The 18,463-nt window shown below is 47.2% G+C and overlaps 1 protein-coding gene and 1 long non-coding RNA gene across 6 annotated transcripts in view; one reads left to right on the top strand and one right to left on the bottom strand.

Moving 5' to 3' along the window:
- Positions 1–4,351, top strand: part of TEX35 (testis expressed 35) — a 35,435-nt gene extending 31,084 nt beyond the window's left edge. For 2 of the 5 annotated variants that reach the window (XM_058275394.1, XM_058275396.1), the window contains 4 exons: positions 2,407–2,468; positions 3,169–3,364; positions 3,719–3,762; positions 4,096–4,351. In XM_058275394.1, the coding sequence (XP_058131377.1) occupies positions 2,407–2,468; positions 3,169–3,364; positions 3,719–3,762; positions 4,096–4,132 (339 nt within the window). In that variant the 3' untranslated portion in view covers positions 4,133–4,351. Of the gene's footprint in view, positions 1–2,406; positions 2,469–3,168; positions 3,365–3,634; positions 3,763–4,095 lie in introns of all 5 variants that reach the window. The other 3 variants (XR_009180309.1, XR_009180310.1, XM_058275395.1) reach the window with 3 other exon arrangements.
- Positions 4,352–15,115: 10,764 nt separating this feature from the next.
- LOC131273150 (uncharacterized) lies at positions 15,116–17,250 on the bottom strand. The gene is made up of 3 exons (XR_009180312.1): positions 17,112–17,250; positions 16,446–16,496; positions 15,116–15,185 (listed from the first exon to the last, which is right to left on the bottom strand). It is a non-coding gene; the product is annotated as an uncharacterized lncRNA (long non-coding RNA).
- Positions 17,251–18,463: the final 1,213 nt, after the last annotated feature.

The raw sequence follows: 18,463 nt of genomic DNA on the forward strand, positions 1-18,463 counted from the left end.
AAAGAAAATGTTTAGAAAGAATGCTTGTAATATAATATAAACAAGTAATATATAAAGGCTGATCTCAACTAGGTAAAAAAATAAGTAAGTAAATTATACAGAAAAAAGACTGGAAAGAAATATACCAAAATGGTTATTTCTGGGTGGCAAGAATATCTTTTTATATTTGTCTGTATTTTCCAAATTTTCTACAATGAGCATTATTATTTCTGTATTAAAAATCAAGCACAGGGGAGCTGATGTAGTTCAAGTGGTTAAGTGCCTACTTCCAATATACAAAGTCCTGGGTCCATTCTCCAGTATATCCTAAAAAAAAAAAAAAATCAAGCACAATGTTTTAATTTGTTAGTGGGTACAACTGAGTACCTAAGGGCACAAAGGAGGCTATTTCAGGCACAGGAACAGCTTGTGTGCAGCATGGAAGCAGTAAGAATGTGGTGTGTATCACAATCATAAAAGGGGGATCATTTGAGGAAACTGTGAGATATAAAAGTGATTGGGCACAAAGGCAGTGAATAATGAAGACGCTTGAAAGATAGGCAGGCAGGCTGGGACTTGATTCTGTAAGCAATAAGAGGCCTCTGGAGATTCTTAATCAAAGAACATGCTAGGAGCAGCACTTCAGAAAGCTTAGCCTTGCAGCTGGTTGCAGAGGGGCTGGATGGGGGCTAAGGGAGCAGGGGGGAGGGGGAGAGTCTGGCAGCAAGAACACCAGACCCGAGGCTGCATCCTGGCTGAAGGTGAGAAAGCTGGACTAGGTGGGTATAGGAATAGAAAGAAAAGGATAAATCTAAAGCATGCATCAAGGGAAAAATAATGTCCTTGGTGAATGATTCAATATAGAAAATGAAGGAGGGGTAAGTGTCTATGATGACACCAATGTTTTAATCTGGGGGATTAGAAGAAAATTGTGACAATGAGAAGGACAGTTGGGAAATAGAGCTAATTTAGAAGGGAAAATAATGAGATCGATTTGGGTCATGATGAGTTTGAAATGATGTTAAGACTTGCAACATTTCAACTCTGACTTTTTGATCCAAGGAACATTCTGACTTCAAGGATATTTTTACTCTGTTTATGAATACAAATATTTTATTCAAAACTTATACTAACATTTAAAAATGCTTTTCAAGAAAATAGTTCCTGAAATCATCTTCACCTAGACACAATAATTCTTTGTTCAATTTTCTACAGATCAATTAAATTGCTCCCATATGTTTCACTTTTTATTAAAACTCTTTCCATTGGAGTAATTCATTTATATTTCGTGATGATCAAACCAAACCTTCTTTTCTCCATAAGAAATATTATCAATTATATTTCTACCATCTTAGAATTTCTTTTGTGACTATTTCTATCAAGTCCAATTTTCCAAGGTCAAATTTTATAGATCTAAAGTATGCCAGGAAGATTTTATTCTTCTGTCAGGTCTTAGGCAATAGTGAGTGTAATGGGCCATATTGGCTTCTGTCAATTTTATTTTGTATGGACCATTTCTGCCTGGAATTGGGTAAAAGATGGAGCAACTAGAGATACACAGGATGTGGATGCACAGCAGGGGTCAAAACACTAGAGTCAAAATATCTCTGGATTATAGTGCCCATCAACAGATAATTGGATTAAAAAGTGGTCTACACACACAATGAAATATTATTCAACTATAAAAAGGAATGAAGTTCTGATGCATGCTGCAACATGGATGAACCTTGAAGACATGTTGAGTGAAATAAGCCAGATGCAAAAAGACAAAGATTGTATGATCTCACTTATTAATACCTAGAATAAGCAAATTCATAGAGACAAACATAGATTGCAGGTTACCAGGGGCCAATGGGGGAGGGTGTAATAAAGGAGCAGTTATTGCTTAATGGGTGCAGAGTTTCTGTTTAAAGTGATGTAAAAGTTGGGATAATGTATGTTGGTGATGGTAGCACAATATTGTGGATGTAATTAATGTCAATGAATTATATACTTGAAAAGTGTTGAAATGGGACATTTTTAGTTGTATTTATGTTGCTACAATAAACAGGTTTAAAAAAAAAAAAGTCCCTAGGTTAGATTTGCTTTCTTGGTTCTGCCATTTATAGGCTTTGAAACAAGGCAGATACTGGTTTCATTTGAAGTATAAGATCATGAAAAAGAGTTCCTAGACTGTGACTTACTTAGAGACATTTGGAAAGTCCCTGAGTGACAGTGCTTCAGCCTTATCACAGAGCGGGGAGGGGCAAATGGAGAAATGGTACAAGCTGTGCCCACCGCATAAGCCTCCTCACCAAAGCCTAGTGAGGAGTCAGGAACAAGTGACACACTGAGGTGGTCCCTGTGTGGTTTGCAGACAGAGGTTGGGGAACTGGATTTCAAGAGCCCTTTAAATGGAAGATTCTAGTTCTGAATTCTCTCTTAAAGGAAATGCAGAAGGATATGGATGAGAAGATGGACATCTTAATAAATATACAGAAAAACAAGGTGTAAGTATAACCTGCACCCATCTCTCCTCATCCCTAAAGAGTCTCCCTTTGCTAAATGCCCCCAGGGTTCAGACCACATTTGACTTTCCAGGGAGTTATCTTGGTTTCTTCTTTTTTTTAATATTTATTTTCTTTATTTCCCCCCTCTCCCCCCATTGTCTGCTCTCTGTGTCCATTTGCTGTGTGTTCTTCTGTGTCCACTTGCACTCTTGACAGGCGGCACCAGGAATCTTTGTCTCTTTTTGTTGCATCATCTTGCTGCATCAGCTCTCCATGTGTGTAGTGCTACTCCCAGGCAGGCTGTGCTTTTTTCACACAGAGTGGCTCTCCTTGCAGGGTGCACTCCTTGCACGTGGGGCTCCTCTACAGAGGGGACACCCCTTTGTGACACGGTACTCCTTGTGCACGGCAGCACTGTGCATGGACCAGCTCACCACAAGGGTCAGGAGGCCCTGGGGATCGAACCCTGGACCCTCCATATGGTATGACAGATGCTCTATCAGTTGAGCCATGTCTGCTTCCATATCTTGGTTTCTATTGTCTGGATGACTTGGAGTCAAGGCCTTCACAGCCACCACTGCTACAAGCACTATGCTCTAACCATCTGAGCTAGCAGGCTACCTCTCCACCACTGCACTGATGGTTTCCTTGTCATGTTGGAAATTGTTGCTCCAACTCTGTGGCCCCTTCCTGATTCCAGTCCCCTTAGAAGAGGTCCAAAGGAGCAGGAGGAACACAAGCTGATGGGAAAGACCGACACAGACCCACATCCACTGCTAAGGCTCAAGGAGATGGATGGAGTAGGTAGAGCACCATTTGCTCTTCCCAAGAAGACAATGCCTCCGCAAAAAATACAAAAGGACTCACTGTACTCATTTCTGTGTAGGACTGGCTGCGTAAGTGAAGCCCTGCCCTATCCCAGTGACGGTGCTAGGCCCCTGCTCCCATTCTCACCTAACTCCCAGTCTCCTCGCTCCCTCCCCATGCTGGGGAAGGGCCTTGTGCCGCCCCTCTGCAGGCCCCTGGAGGCTCCCTGGTCTGGAATCCTTACTTAACAGCCCTGCCCTCCAGATGTGGGGCCAATGCTAAGCCAGGACAGGGTGGGATTCAACTCTCGGTGGTGCCCATTCCAAAGCACCTCTGTATTATTCTGTTCTCTCTTGTAGCAAGGCCTGATGAGGGGCTCAGTCAACTGGCCATATTTGACCAGAGAAAAATGATCTTTCTTTTGCTCTTTCCATCATCTGCAGAAGAAATGTTTGTTGTGTGCCCCCCAAAAACATTACAATCAGAGGTAGGTCGGTCCCTACACTAAGTGCCTTGTCTCCCTTGGGCTGCCTCGTTGACCCCGAAGGGATGCACACAGGGACACGCTTGCGTCAAGCCCTCAGGGTGGTTGTGGGAGGGAGTAGGATTGCTAGCAGGCACCATCACCCACCACAGCGCCCGCTCAGAGAGGGCATGGCACTGCCCTGAGCACCGACTTGGGTGACCAAGCCCTGCGGCTGCTGCCAAGTCGCAGGAGCGCAGGGCCCTGCTCGTAAGACGCCATTTCACCCATGGAGGGGAGGGTGCGCTGCCAGCTGACCTGGCTTTGTCTCAGGTTCCTGCCTTTCTCCCTACCCAGCAGGAAACATCTACACTGGGTCCGAGCACCTTTATGACCTTTGTTATCTGGAGCTGCCTTCTGATTTAGCTGTACTTCAACCCTGGTGCAGTCAAGGGCCTACTTACAACCAGGAGTAGTCGCGGAGCCTACCAGCAGCTTCATTTCAGCCCCTCCCCATTCCTTGAGCTGCACAGGCAGGACTTGTTGCCCTCTCAAACACCACCTCTGCCCCAGGCCTCCATCGGGAAATTAAAATCTTCAGTTTAAGCCAAAAGAGGTGTCACTGTTTTGTTTTTGTTTTTTTTTTAAGATTTATTTTTTTATTTATTCCTGCCCCGCCCCCCGCCCCCTCGTCTGCTCTCTGTGTCCATTCGCTGTGTGTTCTTCTTTGTCTACTTGTATCCTTGTCAGTGGCACCGGAAATCTGTGTCTTTTTTTGTTGCATCATCTTGCTGCGGCAGCTCTCCATGTGTGTGGCGCCACTCTTGGGAGCACTCCTTGTGTGTGGGGCACACCTATGCACAGACACCCCTGCATGGCACGGCACTCCTTACACACGTGGCAGCACTACGCGTGGGCAGCTCACCACACGGGTCTGGAGGCCCTGGGTTTGAACCCTGGACCTCCCATATGGTAGGCGGATGCTCTGTCAGTTGAGCCAAATCCGCTTCCCTGTCACTGTTTTGAATATCAGTCTGAAACTTAAGTGTGCAAGGAGTGTCACTTTATTTTTTCTAAACCAGCCTATTTCAGATGCTCTCTTCCTGAAGCCTGATGGATTCATGGGAAATTCCACCTTAGGCATCCTCAGCCCCTCAGCCCCCCACCCGCCACCCCCAGTTCCTCCCTCCACTCCCCCTGGTTACACTGATAGGCCCAAACAGGGAGGGCCCTGGAGATACCAGGTGTCATGGGCGCAGGTCACAGGCGAGACCCACAGTGTCCTACCAGCCGGTCCTCTGTGTCCTCAGCTCACTGTTCTGCTCTGTGAATGGGGCCCGGGCATCTTGGGCCACATGTGGGCCCCCTGGCCTGGGCTCTGGCCTGCATGTCTCCCTCTGAGGTCTTGCCGCCAGGTGCGGGGCTCAGGTCCTGGGAATCGGGTCCCCGTCATGGGCGCTGGGGCTCCCCGCTCCTCACCTCCTAGGCTTCCTCCTCCCTCCCCTCAAGGAGGCACACCCCTCAGAGGCCTTGGGCCCTTACACAAGCCAGGACCTCTGCCTGCTCTGCTCTCAGTCCCAAATCCCCAGCCGAGGGACGATGAAGCCTGGCTGCTAGCTTAATGTGACAGTCAAGAAACATACAGGGAAAGCAGTGTTGCGTTATATTTTCCTGCCATGGTATGATTCTTTGGCTTCAGTGTGACCGAGGAGGAACTCATGGGATCCCCTATTTAACTTCATCCCAGCTCTTTTTTTTTTTTAAGATTTATTTTATTTTATTTCTCTCCCCTTCCCCACCCGCCCCAGTTGTCTGTTCTCTGTGTCTATTCGCTGCATGTACTTCTTTGTTCGTTTCTGTTGTTGTCAGAGGCACGGGAATCTGTGTCTCTTTTTGTTGCATCATCTTGTTGTGTCAGCTCTCCGTGTGGGTAGCCCCATTCTTAGGTAGGCTGCATTTTCTTTCGCCCTGGACAGCTCTCCTTACGGGGCGCACTCCTTGCACGTGGGACTCCCCTATGTGGAGGACACGCCTGCGTGGCACGGCACTCCTTGTGCGCATCAGCACTGCACATGGGCCAGCTCCACACGGGTCAAGGAGGCCCGGGCGCGGACCTCCCATGTGGCAGACTGACACCCTATCCACTGGGCCAAGTCCGCTTCCCACCCCAGCTCTTTCTTGTTTCAACTCTTTGCTAATTTCCACCTTAAATTTTAGACAGTCTAGTAAATAATTGATCCAGTTCTTGATGGCTACATAGTAATGAGCAATGTATTTGGTCTTCAGGTATATATTTTAAAAGTACCCGGCAGTGTTCTCTGTTGCCCTCTGTCCCTTTTGCCCTGTCTCTAAACACCTCCCCTTCCCCACCATGCCCTGCAGAGGCACTCTGCTCACCCCACCCCCTCTGCTGAGCCCGGCCCGCCTGGTGCCCCCTGCCATCCTCTTGAAGCTTCTTCCCGGAAGGAAAGCAGTTCCCTGCTACAGCTGCTTCCAATCACCCTTCTGCTGCAATCTTTATTCTTCCACATTGAGTTCTTGCTTTTGACTCTGGTGATTAACCCTCCTTGGATTCCCTGGCTTTCTTTTGTTTTTCCTTTTTAAAATAATATAGTTTTTATTAGACAAGCTGTAAGTTTATGGAAAAATCACACAGAAAATGGAGTTCCCATAAAATCCCTTTATCCCCCGCTTTCTTGCCTCGACCTCTGTTTCGTACCCCAGCTTCTCCTTTTGTATGTCTCTCAGTTACTCCTCTGTCTACATGCTAATATGGGCAACCTCTAGGCTTTTCCCCTTATCCCTCACCTGTTATCTAGGGACGGTCTTCACTTCCTTCTTGGATACTGAGGGGCAGAAATCAAGTCCGTCTTGCTCAACACAGTATCAACAGATTTAACAGTTTGTTCAATCAGTGAATATGTGGCCCTTAGAGATTTCAATCAATATCAGTCCTAGGTGATCGGAAGGTCACATCCAAATTAGTACAGACACTCCTGGAAGAATGCAAATTGGCTCTGGAATTTAGAGACTAGACTAATGAATGGAAAAAGGAAAATGGGCTGGAATAAAAGGGCAAACCATGTGACTCTAAAATGCAATCTTGGACTTGTCCCTTATGCTCAGAAACATTGACTTTATGGTGTGTGTGGTTAGTTGGGAGTCCATGATCATATCGTCATTATTGTAAAATGGCTCTCCCATCCCTCACATGCCAGCTTGTTATACCCTCTAGACAAGCTGGCTGGGATGGGAATGTTAATTTGAGAGGAATCAGTATCAACTTCGCTCCAAAGAATGAACTTGAACTGTGGTCTCCAGTCATGGTCACTGGCAGGTGACTTTTCCTCCCCCCCACCCCCACCCCCAAGCCATGACCTCTCACCCAGGGTCAGATCTACCAGTGCCTCTGGGCACTGGCCATCCTACCTCTGCCCTCAGCCCCCTTCTCTGCCTGATTCCTGATGGGAGTCTTGCCGTGCCCAATTTCCTGACAGCACAACATTCAAGCTTGACATTTTTCCTCTCCTTCCCATAGTGAATCAGCCACCAAGTCCCAAGTCTTTACAATGATTCAAATGTCTATTCCCAAATCGTAGCATTTGAATCTTGAACTACTTAGAAGAGCTTCCTGAGTACTCCCAACTCCAGGGGTTTGTTCTCATGACTTAGAATCCACTGTGCCTACCACTTCAGATGCATCGTCCCTAGCTCCTTACCGCTTTCCTCTCCAACTCCAAAAATTCTCTCCTTGCTCAAAAATCAACTATCCTTAGCCTGCCACTCATGACCTGGTATTTCTGATTTAACTTACATTTATGACCTTATCTCTTCCTATTCTTATTTCTCAGACCTACATTTTAGGGTCCAAACACACTCTTCACCTTCCTACCTCCTTGCCTTTGCTCACCTCATTCTCTCCATGAAGTTCCCAGCATCCTTACAGGATGGCTGTCAGGCTCTCTACAGTTCAGTGACTTGGTCATTTAGAGATGCTTCTCACCTTCTTCTTACTATTTGCAACCTGCATATGCCTTTCCTCTCCATGCAGATTGTCAAGGTTTATGTCCTCTTCATCTTGTTCTTCAGCAGGTGCTTAGGAAATGTTTGTTGACTGAACCTTTGTGCCCTGACCTGAAGGATCCAGCACACTCGGCACCTATGGACCTATGCTAAGGGTCCCAGGGTGCCAGCAGGGATCTCCTCCCATGTGGATCTCTTCAGGTATGAACAGGTTTGGGGAAGGGTCCAACACAAGTCTTTGGACTGTTTGGATTTCCACCCTCAGATCATTTCTGGAAACCCACATATGTGACTGTGTCCTGTATTCAGATTGGCTGTTGAAGTGAGGGAGCGTCTCTCAAGACTGATTTCGTGATCAGATTCCTCAGATTCCTTAGGTTTTCAAACCTATGCAGGCTGTCAGGTTTAAGAATGAAGGGAAAAAAAAAGAACTAAAATGAGTTCATCAGAGAAACAGCTTCCAGGATCAGCAGAGGCTCTAACTCTTCTCCGTGCAAATACTACCCAGGTCTGCTGGAGCGCTGAGGCCTGGTGGCAAGGGGCTCTGCCATCCCCCTCCCTAGGGTCCTCCCAAGACTCCCCTGTGCCTCAGCCTCATGTCACCTACTCAGAGGCAACAGAAGGACAATAGTGTCTGTTGAGGGTACAGGTGTACAAATCAGCTGTCAAACATCTGCTGTGTCCTTTGGTAGGGACCTTCAGGGAGCCTCAGCCTCTCGTTCCTGCTGACACTGCACACGAGCCAGCTTTACTGGTGAGCATGTGTTTTTTCTGCAGGTCTCAATGTCACCTCATCTAGAACGGAATTATACTTAAAAAACCTTGACTCTTCTCCCAAAAGTGCTCTTCTTGAACTGTATACAGGTCCTCTTGGGGGACATCTCCCCTACCCCTGACCCCCACTTCTTGGTGACACAGGACCCTGCCCTTTTGGACATATCCAGGACCCAGGTGACTGGACCAAGGAGGATATCCAACTCACCTTGCCCAATTCCCTTGCCTGGAATTTTGCAGTTGGAATTTGGTGAGATTCTGTTGGCCACCAGAGCTGAGGAAATAACACGGGGAGCTGGGGAGCCACCACCGACACTGGCCAAAGGAAGCAGAAAAACTCAGTCTGTAGAAAAAGAAAAGCAGTTTGTAGAGAGAGAAGAAAGAAGCTGAGGAACTGAGAGTAGAGATCCAGGCAGTTCCAGAGAGGGGGGCGGCAAGAGCCACTTGGCCAGGTCCTGGCCCCTCTTGGCCTGGTGTGACCGCCTGCCCTAGCTTTGTGAGGTACCCTTGGTCTCTCAGACTGTACTGCAGAGTAGGTTTCTGTTACTTATTACCAAACAAGCTCACAGCATTAAAGGGAATCTCAGAGATTGTCCAATCCAATCTCCTCAATTACAGATGAGGATTCCGAGGCCCAGAGAGGCCCAGCAAAGTGCCCTCACACACAATCCATTAGCAGCAAAGCCCGGGACCATCACCCAGCTTGTGTGACTCCCAGCCCAGTGCTCTTTACGTTGGCCTCTCCAGCTCTGGTTCACTTTGCTCTTTGGCTCTCTTTGGCACAAACAAGGGGTACCTGGGTGAGGCAGAAGAAGCACAGACCTCCTAGTCAGCTGTATCTGGATGCAAATCCTGTTTCACTGCTTATTAGTGGTATGGCCATGGAAAAGGCACTTCACCTCCCTGAGACTCAGTGTTTTCATCTGGAACAAATTACTACACTGATTCATAGGAGCATTGGGAGGATTACATGAGAGTGCATGTAGAGGAGTTCAATTTAAAGAAGAAAAAACTGTGATGAGGTCCAAATTGCCTTTCCTAGGTTAAAAAGTCTTACACTCTCAGTCCCAGTTTCCTGACACCTTCTGACTCCAGTCCTGACCAGCACTGCGATGAAATGTAGTTGATCTACTTTAATTTTTAAACTTTAAACAGATATCGTGGATGGCTGAATTATGCATCCCAATTTGGACATGTTCTTAACCGTAATCTGCATTCCTGTGGCGGTGAACCCATTGTAAATAGGATGTCTTGAAGCTGTTTTCAGTGAAGCTGTGGTGCCTCAGGGTGTGTCTTAATCCAGATTACTGGAAGCCTTATAAAAAAGAACCAGGACGTCACAGAAGCTAGGAAGGAGAGGACATTGCCATGTGATGGGAAAGCCAAGGAATCCCAATGTTTGCCAGCCAGCCAGTAGGCTACCCGCCCGGGGGAAGAAACAAGTTTTCTGGCTCCCGAAACCATGAGCAAATAAGTACCTGTTGTGTATGCCAACCCATTGTATAGTATTTGCCATAGCAGCTCAGGCAAACTAACACGGATGTCCTCCAGCTAATTTGAGAGGAGGAAGGATATGTATATGAGGAAAGCAAACAATAGGAGCACCGAAGCATGCAATGGGCCTTGGGACTGGCTGCTCTGGAAACTAGGATGGGTCCCTTGTAACCCAGCAGCTTACTCGTGTAATCTCAGTGTCCATTTCCCCTTCCGAAAGAGTGAGGTGCAATTGGCTAACCCCAATCCACCCACCAATAACAGGTACTGCAGTCCCAGGTCCTGACTCACGCAGTGTCCAGAGAAACACGAGAATGAGTCATTTGGAGGCACCCCAGGAAGGAGGCCAAGCTGTGTCATCCATTCCCATCAATGCACACTTACGCGTCCCTTCTCACTGGTCAGAGGCCCAGGTCAGCCCCAGAAGATGGGAGAGGATGGGCTCAGGCACCCACCACCAGGGACTGAAGCCGAGACCACCCTTTCCCCAGTGCTTCCCAGAGGCTTGACAGTGATCCCTTTTAGACCGTTTAACACAACAGGTCTCATACCCCGTTTCCATGGGCTATCCGCCCACCTTCCTAAGGGGTGCTACCCTGACCAACTCCACTGCCACCCCTCAGTAGCTCAAAGGTGATTCGCCTTCCAGTCCGTGTGATCAAAATGACTTTTGGGTACTTTTCTCTACATTAAAACAAAACCAAGTTTAATATCCAGCATCGAGATTCAACTGTATGAAAGCCTGTTCCCCTCCGCAGTAGACTGACCCAAAAGGTGGAGCAGAGCACCCTCCACAGACAAGGACAGAGCAGGCTTAACGGCGGCAGGTTCTGCCCATTTGACATTTTAATGTTGTTAGCAGCTTTTAAAAGTGGTGACCAAGATGGGGTTTTTGTTTGTTTTTTGTTTTTTTTTAAATAGATATTATACTTACATATATCCTTTCGTATTTATTTATTTAATTCTCCTCCTCCCCCAGTTGTCTGTTCTCTGTGCCTATTTGCTGCGTCTTGTTTCTTTGTCCGCTTCTGTTGTCGTCAGCGGCACGGGAAGTGTGGGCGGCGCCATTCCTGGGCAGGCTGCACTTTCTTTCGCACTGGGCGGCTCTTCTTACGGGTGCACTCCTTGCGCGTGGGGCTCCCCTACGTGGGGGACACCCCTTCGTGGCAGAGCACTCCTTGCGCGCATCAGCACTGCGCATGGGCCAGCTCCACACGGGTCAAGGCGGCCCGGGGTTTGAACCGCGGGCCTCCCATGTGGTAGACGGACGCCCTAACCACTGGGCCAAGTCCGTTTCCCTTGTTTGTTTTTTGTGGGTTATGAGTTTGTGGGGAGATGAGAACCTCTAGTATGAGTACAATCTTTCTGAAAGGCAATTAGAAAAGACACATCAAACACCTTAAAGGACCAGAAAAAAATTACAGATGTGCGAAGAGATTTAGCTACAAAGGTCCTCATCACAGAGTCCTTATATATTACAAAATTAGAGACAACTTAAATGGACAGCAATAAGGGATTCACTAATAAGTCAGAGCACACCCATAAAACTCTACTAACATTAAAAATGATATGGTAGGAAAAAAAAGATATTGTAGAAATATATTTAATGACTACAAGAGATGTTAATGCTAAAATGTTAAATCGAAAAAGGCAAATTATGAAAACAGTATTAGAATATGATCTCATGTTTTAATAAAAATGTGTGTGTGCATAGAGAGGTAAGTGTGAACTGAAAAGACCTAGAAGGATATATGCAAGAATGACAGAAGTGGGTTGCTCTGGGTAGGGGGATTATAACAGATTTTTCTGTCATTCTTTGTGCTAATCTATACTTTCTCATGTTTCTACAATGAATGCATATATTTGCATAATAAAAAACAATAACCTTTTTTTAAAGGAAGGGAAAGATGGCCCAGGAAAGATCCTTAAGAATGGAGACTAAGTCAGCCGAGTGCTCCTGAAAGCCAGGGTTGTAAAACACCTTGGGCCTTCTTATTGTCTGGGAGTGGCCGATGAAGTCCTGTCGCAGTCCAAGTTTTCATCCAGGAGAAGGGGACAAATTAACCCCACTGGAAAAATTGAAAGAGGCATTAGGAAACAAAATTGCTTTATGTTTTCATCCATAAGTAATGCTTATTCAATATATATCTGCTACTATTTCCACCAACGGTCTCTGCCACCCTCCTCTCTTACCTGGTTATTGCAGTAACCTTGGATGTGGTAGGTATCCCTTACAGTATATTCTCAACAAGCATCCAAAGTTATCCTCTTAAAATGTAATTTAGATCATGTCACCCTTATACTCAGAACTCAACAATTTCTCCCAGAGCAAAATCCAAAGTCCTTTCAATGGCCTGCAAGGCCCTATTCGGTTCTCTCTGCTCCCCGCAACATGCTATCCACCACCCACCTCAATTTCTGGGCCCCAGCCTCACTGATTCCCTTGCACTTCTTCAGACACACCACACATTCTTGCCTCAGGACATTTGCACTTGCAGTTCTCTCTCTCTGGAACATTTCTTCAGCTATCCACATGGCCTTTACTTCTTCTGGATTTCTCGTCCAAAATTACCTTCTCAGTGGCACTTTCTTTAATTATTCTATACAAATAACAGCATCTCACCCCCAGCATTCCTTATCTTCCCTCCTCGGCTTTATTTTTTTCCTCAGCACACTCATCACCAAGGCAATGCTACATGTTTTACTTGTTTTTTTGTCTTTCTCCCACTAGAATGCTTTCAGCTCCTTGAAAGCAGAGATTTTGTTTCTGTCACTGCTTGGCCCAGGGCCTAAAGCAGGGCCAGGCACACAGCAGGGGCTCAGTAAAGACTTGCTGAAGGAAACATGGATATTTATAGCACTTCTATATTCCAGGCACTGCAGGCTCCGCGCTAGCGCTTTGCTTGCATCCTTTCACTTTACTCTTATAACAACCTTACGAAAGTAGGTACACTCTTGTCCTCATTACAGCTCGGCGAGAGGAGGGGAGCTGCCCACGGTCAGCTTGGGCCCTGATTCCAGAACCTGTTTCTTTTACACTCTTGTTTCTCACTGTGTGGTCCCTGGACCAGCGTTACCTGTCAGCTTGTCTGACATGCAGCTTCTCAGGCCATATCCCAGCCCTACTAAATTAGAATCCCCATCTCTACTAGACTTCCTAGGTGAGTTCAGGGCACAGTCAAGTTCGAGGAACTCTGCTCTATGCCGTGTGGTCTGGTGTGTGGAAAGCCCTCCCGCTGAACGGGGGCTGCCCACAACCTGGGCTAATTTGGTCGTGGTCTGCACCAGCTGAGGAGCTTCCCTGTTCCCGACCCAAGAGCGCGCCTGTTACTGCTGTTGAAGTCGTGGAAGAACGCTGACGAAGGTCTAGTCGGAATGGAGACCTCGGCTCCTTTTCAGCTACCGTGGGGGCCCCTGGGGGATAGCCTGGGGTCTGTGTTCATTGTAAAAGCTCAGCACCTGGGAACCCAGTAGGCACCTGAGCTGGAGATGGAGGAGCAGCTCTTCAACCTCACACTTCTTAGACACTCTGGCCAGGAACACTGTAAAAATTAAAAGAAAAACAATTTAAGGCCACTTTCAATTGGGTTACTAATGCCTGGAAGCCCACCCTGACACTCGTTATTTTTTTAGGGAAGTTGTGGGTTTACAGAACAGTAATGCATAAACTACAAGGTCCCCATATACCACCCTATTAACACCTTACATTGGTGTGGTACATTTGTTACAAGTAATGAAAGCACATTTTTGTCATTGTACTACTAACTATAGCCCGTGGTACAATTTAGGGTTCACTATTTCTGTTATGCAGTTCCATGGATTTTTTATAAGCCTGTTTGGTGTTCTCCCGCTCCGTGGTTGTGCGTATTCACTTCTTCTGCTAAGTTTGGGACATTCTCTGTCATTATTTCTTTATTTCTCCTGTCACTTTTTCTCTTCTTCTTCTGGGTCTCCCATCATGCAAATATTAATATGCTTGATTGTGTCCCAGAGGTTTCTTGGGCTGTTTTCACTTTTATAATTCTTTTTTCTTTCTACGCCTTAGCCTGACTCATTTCAATTGTCTTATCTTAAAGTTTTCTCATTCTTTCTTCTCCCAGCTTTCCAATCTTCTTTTGAAACCCTCCTGGGAAATTTTCTTTTCAGTTATTGTGGGCTTCAACTCCAAGAGTTCTCTTTGGTTCCTTTTGAAAATTTTCTCTCTTACTTGAGATTCTCATGTTGTTCATTCCTTATTTTCCTGATATCCTTTGGTTCTTTCTCTGTGGTTTCTTTCATCTCCTTGAGCATATGAAGATTAGTCTTTAAATTTTTTTCTCCAGTATGTCTATAGTCTATTCTTCATTGATATTTTCTGAATTTTCATTCTCTTCCTTTGAAGGGGACATCATTTCCTGTTTCTTTGCTTGTTTTGTAATCTTTTTGCACTGTACATTTTAACATTTTAAAGTGTTACCTCTGGGCTTTATTCCCTGAGATGTCTGTTTCTTAAGTTTGCAACGAGTGGTGATATGTCAGAGATTTTCTGGAATGTCAGGGGCTAACAAGACCAAGGAAATCTAAGCAAAAACACCTTTCCTCATCGTTGCCAACTGGCTCTGTGTTGGTCTCTGTCAGAGGATAGGCCTTCTATCAGGAAGGTCAGCCCAAGGCAAATGCAAACTGCAGGGTGCTCCCTGTCTTTTCTGAGCCTTTGTCTTGTCCTGGGCTTGCACTTGCCAATGGCCTTAGGGGTCCTCTTTACAGGAGTTTAAATGACCCATCTACTTGCTCTCTGGGTCTTCCACTGCAGGAATTAAGGCAGATGAGCCTTTGTCCCAGGCCATCTGGCTCAAGTGTTTCTTATACTGCTTTCCTTGTTGCAAGCTGGTTTTGCCCTGAGGGCAAATGCTGGCAAGGAAGCATGCTGGAGGGTAGATTCCCAAATCAGTCCTTTCCATCCAACAAGGCCAGGGACCCAGAAAGGCAGCACAGGCCAGCTCCAAATCGCCCTGGGGAGGGGATAAGGGAAGGGCCAGGAATTGCACCAGGAGCTTCTTCCTTTCTTTACTCGGCCCTGTCCAGCCAATGCAGCCCTTCAGCTGTCGTCCACAGTTCTGGGAAAGCATACCATCTTTAGGTGTCTTTAGGTGTCCTCCGTCACTTTTGTCCAGGGCCTGTTGGAACAATGGCCATAATGAGACCTGGTCCCCCGGTGATCCAAAGCAGCTAATTAAAAGCAGTGACCAGCCGTTGGCTTGGCCTCCACCCCCATCTTGGGGAAGTGGATTTTTAAGTCCTTCTCTGGCAGCAACAACTTACACTAGGAGCTGGACCTCACTGCTGCCTGCCCTGAGCATGGGGGATGGCACCAGTAACCACCGTGGGAAAGAGCAGCGTGCTCCTGTGTACTGTAACCTACCAGCCTCTTCCTCCTGGGTGCTGTCCAGCACTCTCTTAGACTCTGAGGTTTGGAAATAGTTGATTCCGACAGTTCCTGCCTGTTTAATAGCTGTTTTGGTGATGGGACAGACTTCTGAAGCTCTCTACTCCACCATCTTCCTTCCCACCCTGACACTCATTTTTATTACCAGGAACCACCTTCAGCCTTGACATTCACTGAGATGTGAGCCTGGAATAAAACCAGAAACCCTCCCTCCCAGCCTTGCCAGTGCTCATTAAAAACAATGGTATATATAAACCAAGTGTGTAAAAACCAACTATGAAAATATACCAGCAGAGGGCGCTGGGGTCCCATCACTTCCTGCCCACTGACCTCTTGTGAAGGAAAAGCTGCAAGGATGCAAAAAAAGGAAGGTAGACTAGAGTGGATGTCTGGCCCCTTTGCCTCTCCCTGGTTTTATCTCGAAATTTTATGAGGGCTTAGAACAACTGATACCTTTGATTTGTGCCTGTAGGAAAGCCGGTGGTCACCTACTTAGGTATGAGTCCCAAAGTCCACCTACAAATCCAGTATTTTGAATTCACAACAAAGCATTCCTTAATTTACTTAACCAACACTTGCTGAGCACCTGTGATGGGCTAGAGAGTACATATATATGTATATATACATGTGTGAGTGTGTGTATATATATGTATACATGTATTTGTATTCTATCTGATTGTGTCATCTATTTTGATGTGTCTCTTCGCCATGCAGGGGCCTGCACATCTCCTCACAGGTCTGGGACACCTTTTTTCGTTTTTTACTAGGAGGTCCCAGGGATTGAACCCAGGTCTTCCATATGGTAAACAGAAGCTCAATTGCTTGAGCCACAGCCGCTTCCCAGTATATTTTTTGATAAAGCAATGCTGTAATAATAGATTGCCAGGCTAGACAGCAAAAAGACTTTTAAACCTTTAATTTAAGGAAAATAGAGCAAATGAGACCTTTTTCTGTTCCTTATAATAAATCTCATACATACATACATACATACACATATTTTGTTGGTTCTGTTTCTTGAGGAATGCTGATTGATGCAATGACCCTGGAGGAAAGGAAGAGGAGGCAGATTTCAACCCCTTGAGCCCCTTTTATACAGTCCTGGTGTGTATAAAATTCTGAGCCATAAAAATTTGCCTTTGGCATCCTCCCATTTCCCTTTCCAGACCCTGTCAACCACCTGAGACTTCTCTCTCCAGACCCCCAGGCCTGCACAGGACTCCCCCTCCCCGTCAACCACACCCAAGCCTGCTCTGCCCCTCATGGCAATGCCCGTGGTTGGCTACACCCAGGGCCCCCATCCACACTCCTAAGCTGCTGCTGCGCTTGTCGGCTCCTTGCTGGGAGGAGCGCAGCCCTCTAAACTGCTGCATCCTGTTGTGTGACACACTGGCCCTGCCAGGAACGCTGGCATCCTTGAAAGAGTGCTAATGCTCGCCAACCCAAATGAATCTCTAATTGATAAATTCCCAGGCAGTGGGATGAAGGGAAGTGGTCATTCCAGGCTGTTTGTGTTGGAGATGGCTCTTTGGGAACAAGACCTGAGCCCCTGTCAGGAGGGTCTCACAAAATCTTTTAGAGGAATTGGCAGGAGGGACTTCTTGAGGCAATGAATTGGTAGGGACAGGTCATCAGGAATAAAACATCAAATATCACCTACCTCTGACAGCAGTTTTGAGTGTGTGCACCAGTGACTTCGTGTGTGTAAGTCTCTGTGTGGGCTTGGACTAGAAGAGAAAGAGAAGGTCAATTCAGGGGAAGGAGACGGACCAGGCGTGTCCAGGAGGCAGGGCTGGGGGCTGGAGAACTGCTGAGCAGGAGGAAGGGCTGCCCGCAGCTGGGGCCCGACTCCCCAGAGCCCACCACCTGGGAAGCCTCCTCGCTGAGCAAGCCTTTGCAGCCTTTGTGCCGCAGAACAGACGGCAGTGCTGCTGGCAGAGCCCGGGCTGCAGCTCCCTGCGTGGCAGGGTCCGCGTAGGAAATCCTACCGCAGCAGTTGTGGGGTCGTCTGCGGTCTGGGTGGCTGGGTCTTTCCTAAAGAGCCCACTGGTGGGGGCTGAACGGGGACTAACGGGACAGGGCAGCGCGTCTGTGACAGGGTCATTGGAAATGCAGACTCCCTCACGACAGCCGCCCCCCACAGTGGGGCTTTTTAACTATGGCACTTTATGCGGAAGATTCCCTCTTAGGGCAAATCTGTCCTCGCAGGTGACTGCAGACTGCTTCCCACCTCACTGCCTCCACAGCGCCTCCCCTGCCTCCCAAGGGATCCTGGCTGAGAAGCCCACCTCTTATTGCTTGGAAAGGGTCCTCCCTCTGTGCACGAAGTAGGGTAAGGAGAGGTTTGCGCACCAGGCCTTGGAACGGCAAGAGGAAGATCTGCCGACACAGAAGAATAAACATGGGGTTGCCCTGCCCCATTCATCGTGCCTTTGCTATAGTTCTCACCACAGGCAACAGCCCTTCGGTTCTCCCTGTCGAAGTCCCGGCCGTCAAAACCTACCCATGGAGACAGAAGGCAAAACAGTGACTGCCTATGGAATGGGGTGATGGGGTAGAGGCAGGCACGGTGGAGTCTTCTAGAATGCCGATAATGTTCTGTTTCTTCATCTAGGTGGTGGTAATATGGTTGTGAACTCTGTATTTTTTTTTTAAGATTTATTTTATTTCTTTCCCCTTACCCCCCATTGTTTGCTCTCTGTGTCCATTTGCTGTGAGTTTTTCTGCGTCCACTTGCATTATCCCACAGCACTGGGAAACTGCGTCTGTTTTTTGTTGCGCCATCTTGCTGAGTCAGCTCCTGGGTGGTCTGCGTTTGTTTTTCATGTGGGGAGGTGCTCCTTGCAGGGTGCACTCCTTGCATGTGGGGTACCCCTACACGGGGGTGCCCCTGTGTGGAACGGCACTCCTTGCACATGGCAGCACTGCGCGTGGGCCAGCTTACCACACGGGTCAGGAGGCCCAGGCCCTGGGGATAGAACCCTGGACCCTCCATATGATTGACAGACACTC

This window comes from Dasypus novemcinctus, chromosome 13 (assembly GCF_030445035.2).
Source record: "Dasypus novemcinctus isolate mDasNov1 chromosome 13, mDasNov1.1.hap2, whole genome shotgun sequence".
NCBI classification, from domain to species: domain Eukaryota; kingdom Metazoa; phylum Chordata; class Mammalia; order Cingulata; family Dasypodidae; genus Dasypus; species Dasypus novemcinctus.